The sequence below is a fragment of the Cupressus sempervirens genome, chromosome 1, assembly GCF_028749045.1.
Source record: "Cupressus sempervirens isolate cs-2001-9-10 chromosome 1, ASM2874904v1, whole genome shotgun sequence".
Taxonomy (NCBI): domain Eukaryota; kingdom Viridiplantae; phylum Streptophyta; class Pinopsida; order Cupressales; family Cupressaceae; genus Cupressus; species Cupressus sempervirens.
Window position 1 is genome coordinate 195,720,377 of NC_143118.1, and position 17,984 is coordinate 195,738,360.

The window sequence follows — 17,984 nt, forward strand, 5'->3', positions numbered from 1 at the left end:
ACATTCTGATTCTAAGATTAGTGTACATGAAAGAGATATTGAACTACCTAATAGAGAAGTACATAGTGATTCAGAAGTTGATAGATCAAATGAGGAAAACAGAGCAGAACCAAGATTGTCAATGTATGTCAAGAGACATCACCCTGCTGCACAAATTATTGGAGATAAAGATGCAAGAATAATGACAAGGAACAAGTTGATAAATGATATATGTTTTCTTAGCATGCATGAACCTAAAACAATGAAAGATGCCTTAGAAGATGTGGAGTCGAGTAAAGCCATGAAAGAAGAGATTTAATAGATTGAGAAAAATAAGACATGGACTCTAGTTCTTAGACCAGAAGATAAAAATGTTATTGGCACCAAGTGGGCATACAGAAACAAGTTAGATGAAAATGGTGAAGTCATAAGGAATAAAGCAAGGTTAGTTTGCAAGGGGTATGCACAATAAGAAGGGATAGACTATGGAGAAACATTTGCTCATGTTGCAAGATTGGAGAGAGTACGAACTCTGCTTGCTTACTCTGCATACAAAGGTTTCAAAGTTTATCAAATGGATGTTAAATATGTATTTTTGAATGGCATATTGAAAGAAAAGGTTTATTATAGAATAGCTAGAAGGATTTGTTGATGCTAACAAAAACACATGGTATGTAGGCTACACAAATTTTTATATGGTTTGAAGCAAGCACCAAGAACATGGTATGAAAGGCTTCACAATTATCTTGTGAAGATTGGATTTGAGAGGACTGATGATAACAACAAACGGTACTTAAAGGCAAAGAAAAGAAAAGGTATTTTGCTATTTGAAATTTGTGTTGATGATATCATATTTGGAGGTCAAGACACTTTGTGTAAATATTTTGTAAATGAAATGAAGAAAGAATTTGAGATGTCTATGTTTGGAGAGATCAAGTTCTTTGTGGGTTTGCAAGTACATCAGATGAAATATGGTATATACATCACTCAATCAAAATATGTAAATGAAATACTGAAAACTTTTGGATTGGAAGATTCCAAGCCAATAAGCATACCTATGGTGACAGGACATAAATTGTCAAAGAATGATGATTCAGCTGAGGTGAATCAAACATTATACAGGTCTATGATTGAAAAATTACAATACGTGGTACATAGTAGACCTGATATTGCATTATCTATTGGGATAGTTGCAATATTCTATGCTAATCCCAGGGAGAATCATTTGATGGTTGTTAAGAGAATAATGAGATATCTAAAAGGAATGGAAGAATATGGTCTATACTACAAGAAAAATTAAAAAATTGAGTTGAGAGCCTACACTGATGTTGATTGGGCTATAAATATTTAATCCTACCCAACCCTAAAATGGATGATAGAGGTTGAACGGAAAAAAAATCTTAATTTTCTATTTCTAGAGATGGTTGGTAGCAAAGGTTGGCATGTGCGAGAACCTAAGAAAGACAAGGAGTCTAAGGTATTGCTTCATTTAGTGACCAAAGAGAAGAGATTGTTATTAGCAAGCAAGGAAAGAAGGCTTAAGGGTATGGATGCTTGAAGGGTGAACAAGCTATCAAAATTTCAATGCATTGATCTATTACTCAAAGTTCTGTTCTAAATTCTTTATATTTTGAACACAAGGATCTTGTGTATAATTAAATCTTATGTTTAGAGTTCATGCTCCTTATTGCTTACACCAGAAACTGCTTAGTATAGTTAGCACACTAAATTTTTTGTTAAAAATTGGAGATTACTTTGTATTCATGCAATATATTGTTTGACGAATGCAAAAATGAGTGTAGTCCTGAATTATTTTTGTTATGCTAAATGTAAGTAAGTACATTATGGAGATATACCAGTTAATTAATGATTGGTGTCCTAGGTGTTCTCTTCACTCCTTATGGTTGGGTATAATGTGGCTTTAAATGGGAGGGTTAGAGATGGATACACATAATGTTTTGTTTCTCTCTACCCGCAAGTACTGTTAGAATGGATTCGGTATGCTTTGTTTCTTCTATTACCTAATTTTGACCAAGTAGTGTGTGAAAGCCAAGTAGAATGGAGGACTGAAACAAAGATCTATAAAAGGATTTCACATTCTCGTTGATTAACTTGTTAGACAGAAAAAACAAGAAATTGATCTATGAGATACGTTGCTTCTAGCACCAACTATTCTCCTTCTGATGGCTTGTTGTCTTTGTTGCTTCACTTCTCTGATAGTTTGTCACTGCACTATTGACTCCAATAGCTTCTCTTCTATCACTTATCTCATGTCTCTTTCTTTTCTTTTTATGCTTACTCACTCATTTCACTTCCTGGCCTAATTAGGGTTTTTAGATTCTTCCATAAGATTTCTTTGACCTTTTCTCCCTTGTGACACCAATAGACCTTAATATCTCTGATAAGCTAAACTTTGTAATGTCCCCGATAACAAATTTGGCTCCAATAGTAATCACAACTTAATCATAGTATAATAGAATATAGTTTTGACCAATAATGACAACATCATAAAATTCATACCAACAAGGTTCTAGGATTTTGTCAAGGTAACACACAAACCATTAGAATTAAACAATAGCTTTTGGTTTTGATTGTGTATGTAATTTTTGCATCATAACTAGAGGCAATTGTTTAGTATATTTACAAGTGTCATGCTCTAGTTATATTTTTTTGTGTACAACTCAATCCATACCCATCTTTATTTACTCTTACACATTACCATAAGTTTTGTATATTCACTTTGTGCGTCAACTATTTTTCCTCTTAGATTTATTTAGTGTCATTTAAGATTGACTTAGTTCAAGCTTAAATAATTGTTGAACAAACCCAAAAATTTAATTTCTAGATTTAAATTGTAGCTTTCCACCCCTTTCTACTATTCATTAAAAGCCAAAATTTCACATGCTTGTATGATATTTCACATTGTTTAAAGTGCACAAAAGCTAAACTAGGAATATAATGTATGTACATGTGGGTGATAAAAATTATCATTTAGATCGCAATTTTATTTTCTAAAAGAGCATAGAGGCATGTTCACAAATACTCCATAAAGATGGTGAATATGGTTTGAAAATACTCCCATCATCATTAATTATAATAGTGTGTTGGCGCACGAAAACACAATTACCTATCATGTTTGAAATCTCCCCAAATATTTTCATAAACACTACTTGAGGATATAAAAACACAACTACCTAGCATTTTACAATCAAAATTGATATTTCAGATTGAGTTTATTTCACTCAATATTTATCCTAGATAACTCAAGATTGAACAATAAAATAGTTGAGGATGTGGGACTAACATATTAAGGATGTAAATTTCTAAATACTAAAAACATTTCTGATGAAACGTCACTTTATTTATACAATGCTAGTTTTATAACTAAGTGCCCAAATACTTGCGTTCATTGTTGGCAACACAAGGCAAATAGAAACAACAATTGATAGGAAAATTGCAAGAAGCAAATGATGAACGTATTGACTAGATTAATGAATTTGGTAGAGGAGAGGTACATCTATAGTTGATATGTCCAACCTACAATGGAACCTAAGTAGACTGAACAAACACTAATACCTCCCCATGCCACATTTAGATTAGGTGAGGAGATTAGTGGGTCCCAACATCAAAGCCTAATAAGGTACCCAAGTACAATGCATTGTAAAGAATAAGACAAAACCTTTGGGATAAAAAATTCTTTGTTAAATGAAGGTAAAAGATAAGTAGAAAGCCCCATGTGGAAAAATTCAATTGATGAGACAACAAATGGACTTTGAAATGGATATTTAAATCAATTGATATATTTTGAACTTATTTCTCAATCCTAATTCTATAATTTTTAACTAATAGTACTCTAAATGATACAGTACTACCATGGAGTGTGAAGAATGGGACTTGTCTAATGACAAGAACTACATCAAATGTACCAAAGATTTGAGCTCACTTCAAAGATCTATGGATCAAGCACTAAATATTATTGTCTTAGTAAACCACTAAAATTGATTACATGACAACATAAACGACTAAACATTATTGTCATCATAAATGGATTGTGTACCAACTAAAGTTCTAGATTAAGCTCACCATTTTTTTATTAATTACTTCCAACATTATGGATAGGATGGGATACTAATTAAGAAAATAAATGATGATTAAGAATTTCTACATTATTTTCACCAATGTTACAAGACTCAAACTCCATTTAGAGTCTACAAGCCAATCTTTACTAAGAGATTTGAACACACACACCACTAGGGCAACTGTCAACGTAGTAGTCAATGTTTGTAGAAACTCAGCAACATCATAAAAAGAATGGTGCAAAGTAAAAGAAAAAGTAGGCATAGCGAAAAGGTCCTCATGACAAGAGGGGTGAATCACCAAATGTAGTGGGAGAAACAAGAGTTGCATCTGGAGCAAGACTTGAAACAATAGCACAAGCATGACCCTGATTAATAGTAGGCACATTGTCAAGATTTTGTGCAAGGGTTTCTTCTTTGTTAGCAAACTATGACATCCTTAGAGGAATCAAAAAGCAATAGCACAAATTGTCAAATGATCATTTCTTGTAGCCTTCCACCAAGTAGCAACACCTTTTAGGTACAGAAGCATACAAATAGTTACTATGCACCTAGTAGAGTAAGGGCATCATAATCCAACACTTGAGCCATGGCCTTTTGCCAACCATGAGCACCACAACCCCTAAAGCAGTTGTAAGACATCCATATTAGTCAAAATTTAGGAAAAGGAAGAGTGGGCCATTGTAGCCATAGCTTCATCCACCTTTAGGAATTGACCATGAGCTCCCAACAACCTCAAAGCAAGACGTCTCCCACAATGGAGTGGTGAATTTGTAAGACAAACCCACACTGAACACACATTGGGTGGTTCAATAAGAGGGTTAAATAAAGTTGTCAATGGTTTCGCAAGAAAGGAGTGATTCCCCCAAAACCACTTGTTCAACCCCAAATGATAATCTTTAGAAGAAGAAAATGAAGCAATAAAAACCCCAAAACACAAGGGCAGAGCTCAATGTCACCTGAGACCAAAGGTCTCTTAGAGTAGGTTATTTAACAATACAAATCCAGAAGAGCAAGCCAAAGGGTTGCAAATATACCAATCAGTCCATCGCTCCAACCACTTCAAGGCTACAAACCCCGAACGCGAGGTTTTGGCACAAGCAATGGGATGATATTTCACATTTAAGGGCAAGGTGGTAGCAACAAATTTTGTAGCATGGGCATAGCTTCTTCCACCATTAGCAATAGATTTTGGCAAGGGGAATCACTCCACTATTACCCTCGATGCTAGGACCACCAGCATCGAGATCCAAAACAATAGCATACAAACGTAGCCTAGCAAAGGGAAACATGAGACTAGGACCAACACACAAAGAGATGGGGTGTCATTGTTTGCAAGCGAGATACAAGTGTTTCTGCAGATGTCAACAAAATCCCCAAGGCTAGGTTCCGCACACAAGCCAAAATCAGCCCTAGAAGTGGTAAGCCCAAAATAGGAAGAGCTCCAAACATCCCAACACAAGCGCTCAATGCCCAAAATAGGAAGAGCTACAGACATCCTAATGCAAGCGCTCCCAACCCCTCCAATAACATGTGAAATTGTCATCATCACAAGAGTAGCTCCATAGAGTAGCAAGCATTTGAAATATATAATGAGCGAGGAAGAGACATCAACGTTTGTGGTTTTAAAGTAATTAAAATGGTATTTCTAAAAGTTCAATTGTTTCCTAGCATCATTTGTGTCAATTTTTTCTTGCATATTTCTTGTCCAAAGATGTCTCTAATTGTTGTGTCATCATTTCTGTCCAATTTTTCTTGTACATTTCTTGTGCAAAGATGACTCATGTTCTAAATCCTTCTAGTTGATATACTACATGTGCTCAAACTAATGAATTCAATGTCATTTGTTTTACAACTTCATAGAGTCTACTCAACACCTCTTCATCAACCTTCAAATCTAGGTGAAATTGGGATGCTAGAGTAAGGTATTAAGCAACTCCATGTACTTCATTGATCAATGATATGCCATAGGGACCATACTTAGCCTCATTCCTTGAATAAATAGACCTAATTGCCTTCTTCACCCTATGCATGCCCTTATCATTGTAGCCTATTATGGGTTTCTCTCCACCAACTCCTATAACAAGAGGCTCTATGAACTGCAATAATTGTACAATTGAAGCTTTAAATTTTAAGTTTTAATTTTAACAATGAACATAAAAAGTTGTGAACACTAGTAAAGAAAGTCCAGAGAAATGAGAACAAAAATGTAACAGCTAATTTCCCACACAGTCTTCTTGGCTATAACAAACCAGTCTCGTATTGAACGCATTGCAACACGATAAAATGGGTTACAAATCTAGTGATTTCTGGATTGGCCAATTCTTTGTTATTTATGAAATTCGTCCCACAAAGCTTATAAAAACAAAAGTGATTTAGAACCGAAAATATTTAAAAACTTAATCACTAAATATAATTTAGTAAAATTGAGTAATTTTAGATCCTTATCATTAAGAGCCTTGGAACCCCACATTACAAACAATAACATCTATCATTATTTGTCAACAAGGAGACCCAAAACAGATTAATAAACAAACTAAGTACATAAGCTTTACTTTTAACTTTAAAAATTAAAATAATGTGTCATTCTTTTTAAAACCAAAACATAGAAATTAAAATTTAAACATCTCATACTTGTAAATGTAGGACTTGAGGCCAAAGAATTGAATTTGTAGGACTTGTAGGACTTTAGGCCAAAGAATGGAAGCACTGGATTCTGAACCTCATCCCTAGTCCAAATTCCAATGCTGGCAACACCTTCTATCTGCAGACTGATCTATACAACTTCCAAGTCTTCCTTCGATTCTGATTATGAATATTGTATGAACACAATCATGAGATTGTTTTGTTTGCAATTGCAGACATAGATTCTGAGTTCAATATTGAAACTAAATATTCAAAAATCGGGATTTTCAAAATCTGGCTTGTGAGATATTGCTATGGGCATGTAATATTATGACTGATGAAGGATGAAAAAAAGACTTTCTTACATGCATAACTAAACGATGCAAACAAAGCATCTACCCATAAGGCCTAACATCCAGACTCCAGAAATTAATAACTGAAGCAGATCTAATGTTAAATAGTACTTAAAAGTGATGCTGCAAAGACTTTTAAAATGACAACCGGCCCAATTATGAACAGTGTGTAAATGTTTCTTTATTGTTATGGAACAAGCAATTCGTGAAAGCATTTACAATTCAAGGATAGTTACTAAAATACTAAGTGAACAATAGCATTATACATTAAAAGATACTTCAAATTAACAAATCATATTCATTTACAAATCTAAATTAATTTTACTAGAAGTGATTAACGGATCTATGGCCAAGGGTACTTGGGTATGTCAAGCTTTAATTTTAATTACACTTTTATATTTATATAAAATCTGAAATTATGAGTCATGACAATGGTTTTTCAAAACAAAAACAGTGATAAAGTTTGCAAATGTAATGTATTGTTTTCAATTTCAGATTTGCTTTATGTTTGTAATAATAATATATGATAAATGTTTAGATGCATAACAGAGAAGGCATACTTTAAACATGAACAAGAACATCATAAATCATATCACAATGACATTGCAAATGATAAACTTTTGATTTGAACAGTGAAAGTTTATTGTTAATCAATATTGTATCAAAGTTCCAAACCAATTAGTTATTGAATTAAGCGTGATAAACAAGAAGTTGATATGCAAACAAAAAACCCAATAAAAAAAAAATTCAGAAATCTTAATCAAGGTCCTTAGCTATGATGCTCTCCACCGAATACCTGTTACTCGGGATATGTGTACCCGGTGTACTTGAGTACATGGGTACATGTACCAGGGGTGTGGGTACAAGTACCCATGCAACCTTGTCTATAACTAATGTAACCAGATAATATAAAATAAGAAAATATATCAAATCTTCACAATGTTACTAAGAACCACATGTTTCTATGCAATTTAAACCACTTTTTCTCTTGCAATTGATTGAATGCTCACTTGGAAGGTTACTGTTCTATGCCCCAGTTATTTCTACTCAACAACGTTATTTTTCAGGTTAAAACCACATGACAGCATTCACATGTTTTCCCTGCTGATACATGGGAAGTTAAACAGCTAAATCTATAACACTGATATCATATGTGCAAGCAAGATAGCATTTTTCAGGCTAAAACCACATGACACATGACAGCATTCACATGTTTTCCCTGCTAATACATGGGAAGTTAAAACAGTTAAATCTATATCATAGGTGGAAGCAAAAACATTGAACACAGGTAAGTAATTATGATGTATCATATTCCACAGCGCTATCAAATGCAAATGCTTTTACTCAGTAGAAAATTAATTCTAAGAAAATAGGGACAGTGAGACAAAGCAAACAGATATAATTCCCAGAACAAAGGAACAATGAGATTAAGCAACAGCAGATAATTCCCACAACATAGGAATGCTGCTCTTAAGCAACCAGAGATAATCCCCAGAATTAGGAACAGTAAAATCCAGTATTCTAAGGCTGTTCGCCCAATATAAGCAAATCTTCCTAGACACTCTACCAGACAATTCTCTAAGTGCACCTATTAATATCGATATAGGAACTGATAGGGCCAATAACAGGCCAGAAGGTAAGTTCTAATGTGGCTTACTTGAAACACAACACTATTATTTTACTCTCAAACCAGATTTTCAAAGTAAGAGTTGGCTCAAACTGTTTCTGTAGCACAAATGTAAGGTCAATAATAATAACCTTACAGACACGGACCTGTTTATATTCCACCATGTCCACTTAAAAGGATATTTCCAAATATGGCCAGATGAAATGGATTTTTCAATAATGTACACATCCAATTTACAAGACCCAACAAGGATGCCAATGCTACTGCACAGAAGTCCAAACTCTGACTTTTTGGACATGAAATCTATGTCCATTGTATTTCCTGGATATCCATGAAAATAAACATGCAATGCACAAGGAACTTCAAAATGTATCATATTCCTTAAACTGGCCCATTTTGACAATGTTTTCCAGTGATTGAATATATCCTCACAAATTTGCAATGCAATAACTCAAATTTTCAAATGCCAATAATATCAGCACTCCAAAAGCCAGCTCCCAAACCCAAGACTTACTGTCTCTTTTCCATATCGAAGGAAAGGCCTTCCATGCCTTTTAGTGTAGCTTCATAATTCCTAGGACTTGGCATGATCCTACCAGAACCTGATCGCTTCGGTTCTATGGGACTCACTTCAGCTCCACGTAGATGAGAGGATGAATCAGCCTCGGACACAACTGGTTGTCTGCTGCTTGAAACCCCTATTCGTCTTGATGTGCTACCACCTTGACTCATAAGAGAAGACAAATGGCCACGCTCTGGCCTCTCTGTGCGCCCACTTATCTGCAAATCCAAATTCCATGGTAGTTTTTAGCCAACATATCAGCCCACAAAGAGGCAAAACACCAGATTATTCAACCATTTAATTTCAGAGAATGCATAAACTGAAATTTGACAGTTGGTAGCTCCAAATTTGAACATCATGCCAAATTTTGTAGTTCTGAACCCAAAAACAATTTAAGGCACTCAGTAAGTGGAATGAATTTCCTGCAGAAGGGGGCAAAAATCTAACAAGGGATGCCAATAACTAATGAGCAAATGTCTAGAGAGGTTTCCATGAGTCTATACCATTATGATTTATTTGCAATACCATCAAAAAGTTTTGAATGCACAAAATTCAAGAATCACACAATTAGTAGGAAAGTAGCAGCTAGTTCCAAAGAAATCTATCTACTGCTACAAAACACTTCTTGGCAAATTACTATAATTTTCTCAGAAGTATTTGTTTAGCATGAATAAAAATTTGCACCATGTACAGATAAAACTCTCTGAATATCGTGTACAGATAAAACTCTCTGAATAAAAATTTGCATCTCCTATAACAAATTACTTTATAAGTACTACCATAAATACATAGAAAACATGTCCACATGAAACAAATCAGTTCCATGCTTAAAAAGATATTTTCAAATAAAAGGTGTTATCACAAACACCTTCTCAGAAGTACATTTTCTCAAGTCTTGAGACAATAGATAGAATAAGATACAAGAAACTTTCAAACATGAATACAGTCGAGTCAGCGTTGCATTATATAGTTTGTCTGAAAACTAAAGAAATATTTGTGTTATGTTAGCATTAGTTTAATATTGAACAAAATCATCTATGATGTAAGTGAGAATGAAGCACGGTTTTGTTCCTTTTCCTTTTTAACTTTTCGATTTCAAAAATTCACAGAAGCACGCACCTGTGGTTTGCAAACAGAAAAGACTGGCAAAATTGGGCATGAAGTGAGACTTCTATCTAGAAAGAAACTGTCAACGATGGCATACATGAAATCATGCAGAGGTAAATTGGAGTTTTGTGCTTCTTTTTATGACTTGTAACATGTGAACATATGACAACAAATGATCCACCAATACTTGCTATATTTGTATACAATGCAAATCAGTTATCAATGTTGAAAGTGATAGCATTCCATGCCAGAATAAAATTATCAAAAAGTATTCACCTTGAAGTTGACAATCTTCTTCCTTCATATGTCATAATAAACTAAAAAATAAACATATGTAAGCATTAAGCATTTATATATGCATTTATACATCAAATAAATCAGTTGAAATTAAGACTATAATCCATTCTTTTCCCCCCATAAATGAGTTTGTATTAGCTTTATTAGGCCTGAACATTGGAATGCCATGCCACCCAATAGGCTGGACTAGCCAACAAATAAGGACGAGACATGCTCTGGCCATATAGTTTGACTGCCAGTCATTGTCAGATGTCCAGCTCAACAAGCCTTTGCTTTTCCTTGGCAGGTCAGCTTTGACTTCAAAATTTGAAGCTTGATCGCAACTCCTGTTAACAGGGTAAGTGTGTCTATCAATGTGCATTAAATAACCCCATTGAATCGAATTCACTCGAAGAATAAACGAAAAAATTATAGCATTGAAATGAGATTAAAGAGACATCAAGATTGCAGCTTTGTCATTGATGATTTAAAGAAATTACAGCTCCATCATTGAAACAATTGGGTATTGGCACTGAGATAATGAGGCTACCTCTCAATTTCCAAAAACGGAATAGTTCCCTTTTAAACACCTGTCAGACTTACTGTTATCACCAACAAATGGGACACCTGATTCCACTATACCAACAAAAGAAACTAACACTTGTAACAAACTAAGCTTACATGGCATACAATAAGACACTAGAATAACAGTGGCAAAATAGTAAATTGTGATTTTAGTGCCATTTTATGAAGCATATTAGAGATTGACTTTCCTAACGCTAGTAGTATCGTGTATTCTTCAATATCCTACTTGAGAGTGGAGGAGATGGTATCTAATTTATTACTCTTCAATATCCTATTTGAAAGTGGAGTAGTATCTGTGTCCAATGTTCAGATGCTGTTCATCCAATTTAGTGTGTACACGCCAATGATAAGATGGTACCTTTAATTGTCAAAATGGTGGCTTCTAATACACATATTACTAGGTACCACTACAGAAATAAACACATTCAGTTCCTCCAAATTCTAAACAAATTTTGTTTGCCAATAGGTTTTCAAGGTCAATACATAAAGATCCTTGCATAATTCAGAATCCCTGGCTCTCCGGGTGTCCTTGTATTGTATTTCCTATTTTTGAAGAATTCTGACAGATATTCACTTGGAAGCAAATTCAGCCCTAACTGTATTTGTACTGTGCTTGACAGATTCCGTGTTGGATTGAAAGCTAGCTATTATAGTTTCTAAGATAGCCCTAGCTTCTACATGGACCAGTTCCTATGTGAAACACTACCATGAAATAGCCTCTCCATATGGACAAGGATATTATCTGTAATATACAACCCTAACAAGCTTATTGGAAATTCCGCACAGACATTATATGATGCTTGCAGCTATTGCTACAGTGTAAAATAGGGTGATTCACTTTGACCCTTCGTTAAAATCAAACAACAGAAACAGCTCAAAGGAACCAAATAAACCATGCAATAAGATAAAGGATTTTAATCTAGAACCTCTAATTTGGGGAAAAGCGGCTTGCTAGTGTAAACCAATCACTGCCTTGCTTAATTCAACATTTGAGCAGATAACAGAGAGCACAAATGAAGTCTGAAACCAGCCTAAGTCACAAGGTTCGAATTCGAGAAAAAAAACCAACATTAAATTGAACTTATATTAATTTATCTATTTTTAAATATAAGCAAAATATCTACAAATTCGACAAAATAGTTTGAAATTGCCAAATAATTAAACTGAATAGCTTAATATTATTTTGAAATAAAATAATCTTATTAAAAATAACAATATCATATTAAATATCACAAAGTTCGGATTAAGTTTGGGAAGTGTAAAAATTCACTCAAATTTGAACTTCATGGATGAAATTGGTTCCTACCCACAACCAACAAGGAAACTAAATGGACATGAAACTTCTGCATTATTGATCTGTGTTCTCACACACCCTATAACCCCCAACATCAATAAACTGACAGTTCCTTTTGATTTCAATGTTTTGTCTTTTACTGTGACGAGTGTTTGGCTATGATTCTACAATGACAAATACATCCACAGATCCAACTGGTCCCCAAAGTCACGACATATCAGGGACTTAAGACTCTGTTTCAATTTGCAGAAGCAGCCTTTTTTTTCACAGCTCCAAATCTCCAAATTGGCAAGCTATGATAAATGTCATAGTCTTCCATTTTATGGTGGTCAAACCCAACAATATTAGAAAGGCACTTTGCAAAAATAAAAGTCAAGAATCTGTATTACACACCAAAAGTGTGAGCGATCTGTATTCCTGACATTTAATACCCACATTCCTTTTCCTTAATTTCAATTGCTGCCCAAGTACATCTCAGAATGTAATCTTGATTTGTGATTTATTTGTTCACAAAGGAATTTTTAAAGAAAAATTCCAAATAATAACAAATTATTGAAGTAGTTCTTTTGCTAAAAGAAGAGATCCGAGTATTGAAAACTCCATATCTTTTGATCTATTTTGAAGCCACCAAAATAGATCTTAAGCTAAAAACTATTACAAATATAAATGTGGTTTAAATCAATAGCAGGCAATGGAAAACATATATCAATGTAAATTTACAAAAATGCATGGATCAACACATGAAGTGAAATGAGGAAATCAATTTAGAAACTCATCCGTTTTGAAACAAAAATCTAGAAAATGAGTGCAAAGGCATCAATAGTTGAGATTAATTGCAGGTCCATAATTGTCTTAGGTGTTGAGCCCAAAAGAGTGAGGATATTTGACCTCCTTGAGGCTCTTGAGCCCAACAGAGTGACTTTCAAGATAGAGATAGCAAGGCGAGAAAAGGGTGACTTTCCAGATAGAGATAGCAAGGGGCCATGTAGATCAAGTACAAGCATGTTTTCAACACCAAGGGCAAAATGAAGACTTCAAGCACCAGCGAGTTGCAGGTCATTCATCAAGAGGACAAGTGAGGTGGTGTTCGAGATCAAGGTCAAGCATCAAAAGGGACACCAAGATTTCATGTACAAGCAAGTTCAAGGTCATGCCAATAAGAAGATTTCCAACCAATAAAAAAAATTAAGTTTGCACGTCCCATGAATCAGCCAATCATATTATGACAAGAGTACATGTGGAAGGCATCTAGTGCCTCTAACTAACCTCTTTTTCAATTGGTCAATAAAAGCAACATAATTTTCTTATTGGCCCACAAAAGATTTCCTATTTGTAATTGGTCATTTTAAATGTTTGTAACTATTAACCCTAATTAGGGTTGTGTAAATTGATCTTGAATTGTTCTTGGCCCTTCATTGTAATTGAACAATAAAAAGCCAAGGCCTTGTCATTTGTAACTCAATTGTGACTCAATAGAGAGTGGGAGATAGACGTGTTGAAATTGTTGCCATATGCTATCAAAGTAATTGCTAATCCATTATTGGTCTTCATGGTGGATTTCTTGTGTTAATTTTGAGTATTGCATGGTTTCTTCATTTCCTCACTTGGATTAGATCTTATTTCATGTTGATGAGAAGTAGTATTTAGATGAATGGAAGATATTTTGGATTATAAGTTTGTCTCACTTAGACCAAACCACTAGCTACTTTTTGATTATAAGTTTATCTCACATGATTGAATGGAATATTTGTGAGATAAGGATGGTGTTAATGGAATGGTGATGGTTTGAACATCTTACATCTACCTTAGGAATGCACTAGCTTGGTTGATGTCGATGGCTAAACTAAGTTCTGTAGAGTCACAAAAGCATTCGTCAACTCTTACAATCTGGAAGCAGAATAGCTTTCTAAACCATTTACCCCTTTGCAGTTTGTTTGGTTTAAAGCGGTTGAAGTAGTTGATATCCATGCAATGAACAACATAATTCTCTATGTGATACCTGAAGGGCTGGCGTATCACATCATTACAATTGATGTGGAAGTCCTCATTTGATCACACAATCTTACTTATCATATGAGCATCCTTTGGAAATTCGGTGTTTCATCTCAGAATACACTGTGTTCAATTTTGCATGTTGTAGTGATAAAAACTCAAATCAACAGTTGGATTTTTCATTAATCAACCATTTCCTACTGTACAATTTCATTTTACCAAGATTACCACAACAATGACATGTAATAGCCTCCTTTGGAACTCTCCTCGGGTTTGCCTTGTCCATTTTCCTGAAAGGACTTGCCTTTGCCTTTGCCTAGAAAATGATTGGTCCACAATGCTTGTCTATTTGTTGCTCCCAAACTGTTATATCTGCCTGCCCTACTACAAGAGCTTGTTGCACAGTAGTTTTTTCATTGATAACCACCATATCCTCTTCTTCCATCTTGCGACCAATAGCCTCTAGTTGATCATAAATGTCTTTAATCTTCATGAGATGCTCCTCCAAAGACATTTTGTCATTCATCATAACTGAAAACAGCATATTGTTTAGAAAGAATGCTCAACCCTTGTCTAATGTTCATGGAGACTTTTCAGGTGCATCCAAATCTATGTACCAGTCTTGCCAGACATCACTTTTGTAAGCATGTCATTAGTGACTAAAAAACTTGATGAACCTCATTAACTTGTTCTAGTCGTTTTCTTATCGTTGTGGAATGAGCAGCTTTCCCAAAGAACTATCTAATCTAGGCACTAGGGCTCAAAAATTGTGAGCACTTGATTATTTCCATGTGTAATTCTTGTCATTGAAGCGCTGATTTCTTTCCAATATAATTTTGGTTAACAACGTCATCCCTCCCATTTTCCAATGCACAAAAAAAAAGAGAGATCAAAAGAGGAGCTGCAGAAAAGGTCTGACTGGTCAAAATCAAGGGGCCAAAAAATTGAAGGGTAATAGCCTTGCTTGATGGAGAGCTAACAAACACAAACCACTACATTTGAAGTAATAGCATGCAATAGGAGCTAAAAGAAGGCCTGATTTGTGGAAGGTATCTCACAATTATATACAAACATGAGCGCATTGGTAATACACCTTGATTTCCTATTGAAATCGCCATTTTAATTTATCTTGTCTCAGTAACTATTAAGAGTTTAGCCTTGGAAGCACTATCCCTCCAAAACCCATGAATTTATCTATTGATTTAACAACTCAATGTGATCCACCATACCTACTCAAAAGACAAAATGACCTTTGTTTTAATAATGAGGTAGCTTCCTATAATCTATTAACCTTGTCTTGGATCGTCTAAAAGAGAGAAAAGGCCTAAGGTATTCATAAGTCTCATGTACTCCATGTAGTAATAGGGAAGATCACATTTGCAGACTCTTGAGAAAGGGAAAACCAGATGCTGAAGCCACAACGGGGTTAAGCTCAACCTAAGTGTTGAAGAGAACTTTAAGGCGATCTCATGCACCAATTTAAGTAAAGTCATCTTCTCAATGAAGGCAGTAGCACAGACTTATCCTGGGATCTCCACCTTTATTCTTAGCAACTCCATGGCATGGGAATATAGCAAAGCAACCCAATGGTGGAAGGGTTGGGTGATACCATTTGGTCTAAGGTTTGAATAGGTTCAACAAAAAGTATCATGATAGATCACGATCAACTTACATTACACCTGGAAGAACATACTGTAACAGGACTAAGTTGAATCATCGAAGTGGTGAGAGAAACACCCCATCCAGAAACAACATTTTTTCCACTAAGCTAACTCAGTTGTTGCTTGGCTAAGTATCATCAAACTGCTAGATATTAGCAGACACCCTTCTTCTATGGTTCCACAATCTTCATGTCATATCCCCTGCCAGAATATTAGATCACAGCACTTGTAAGATCAAATTTTCATCATTCAAAAACTCATATTGTGGCCTTTATACAAATAAAGATAGAGCCAACTTAAGATTAAAAGATTTGATTAAGGACCAACTTGATAAAAATTATATTAACACCTTAGAGGTTAACCAGATCCAGGATCCAAAACTATAACCTAACCTTTTATTAAGGCAGGCCCAAGGCACAAAAGATTAAATAAGGTGGCCAACTTGTGATAATACATGAACACGGTCATCTAAGAGCAAAGAAATAAATAGCAGCGCTCTGTTATGGAGGAGTATATCTCTTTGATTGATTAAAACTTAAAAGGTGTAACCCCCACATCATTTGAGGAAGGCCAATATTGCTATTGAATTTTGTTTTCTTAAGAGTTATTTCATTTCCTCTAGAGCTACTTATTGACATTGGAATTATTTTGTTTTACTCCAGAATTATTTTTTAAATTTCTAGGTTTTTCCAAACAGTGTGATTGTAAATTCCAAATGATCTAGCTTTGCCAACTGTTTTACCGAAACAATATTCTTACTGTCATCTTCTGGAGTGTAACTGTCCAAATAAAGCTGAATAAATTGAATAAGATGTTGTGCAATGCACATAAGATTTAATAAGCTTTACTAACCACCTCTTTTCCAGTCCCAGTTTCATTTGCTGCTGAGCTTTTATGTTTTGGTGGGCCGCTTGGATTGACAAGGGGTCCAGAAGTTCTTCTCCGTAAGCCTTCAATCACTGCACTGTTACGAGGATTGTCCCTCCCATCTTGTCCTGCAAAAATCAATAATCATATTGTGCCCCAAATCCACTAACAAATTATATATTGAAATAAGAAAATAAACTGGCAGAGACCAATAATATATTTAAATTAAATGTTACATTGTTCAACTGTTCAATACAATTACGAATAATTTAAGATGTTGGAGTCACCTTTTGCTTTATAAAAAAGTTAGATACATAGTTGCATATAGCAATAGTAGAAAGGAAAGTAAACGAAAGCTAGTTTTAAGATATTAGTAAATTTACTAAATTAGAATGATATTTAATAATGTAACAGTAAAACTCATGTTACACTTCTGTTAGCATCATTGAATTGTAATTGCCATCATAATGGCGTGCAACTGTTGCCTATTATTCGCTATTTTTCAATTATATAAAACTGCCCTTTCTTTGAAATAGTTAAGCCTGTTCTCTCATCCCATTCTTTGCTCACACTAACATTGGTACTAAAGCCAACAGAATTTGATCCAGAAGAGAAGTTGGGTAGAAAAGGTAAAGCACATAGGTGTTCCAGGATTCTCCAGCAGACCATATAGTCTTAATTCCAAGATGTATAACGAACAAGATCATAATTTCCGAAATATCAAAACCAATTTCTGCATATGATAAGATTCAGAAGGATAGGAACAAAGCTGCAGGAAAATCTGATATGGAATTTGCAAATTTATACTCGCCAGCAAGTACAGTAAAAAGGAACTTTGATCCCCATCATATCATCAGAAAGGCCTTTGCGAGAATATCTGGGAAGATAATAGAATTTATAGGCTATTCTCAATTCTCGATCAGGCTGAGAGTAGCAGGGATTGCATCCAGTATCATAATTATGAGCCAACCAAATTACTT

The 17,984-nt window shown here is 34.7% G+C and overlaps 1 protein-coding gene across 4 annotated transcripts in view; it reads right to left on the reverse strand.

Annotated features, from left to right (window-relative positions):
* Positions 1-8,412: 8,412 nt before the first annotated feature.
* Positions 8,413-17,984, reverse strand: part of LOC149576781 (casein kinase 1-like protein 2) — a 67,719-nt gene continuing 58,147 nt past the window's right edge. Inside the window, exons 13-14 of one of the 4 annotated variants that reach the window (XM_089819862.1) lie at positions 16,993-17,132; positions 8,413-9,440 (exon numbers count right to left, since the gene is read on the reverse strand). In XM_089819862.1, coding sequence (XP_089675988.1) covers positions 9,171-9,440; positions 16,993-17,132 — 410 coding nt within the window. In that variant the 3' untranslated portion in view covers positions 8,413-9,170. Of the gene's footprint in view, positions 10,953-16,989; positions 17,133-17,984 lie in introns of all 4 variants that reach the window. The other 3 variants (XM_089819874.1, XM_089819854.1, XM_089819869.1) reach the window with 3 other exon arrangements.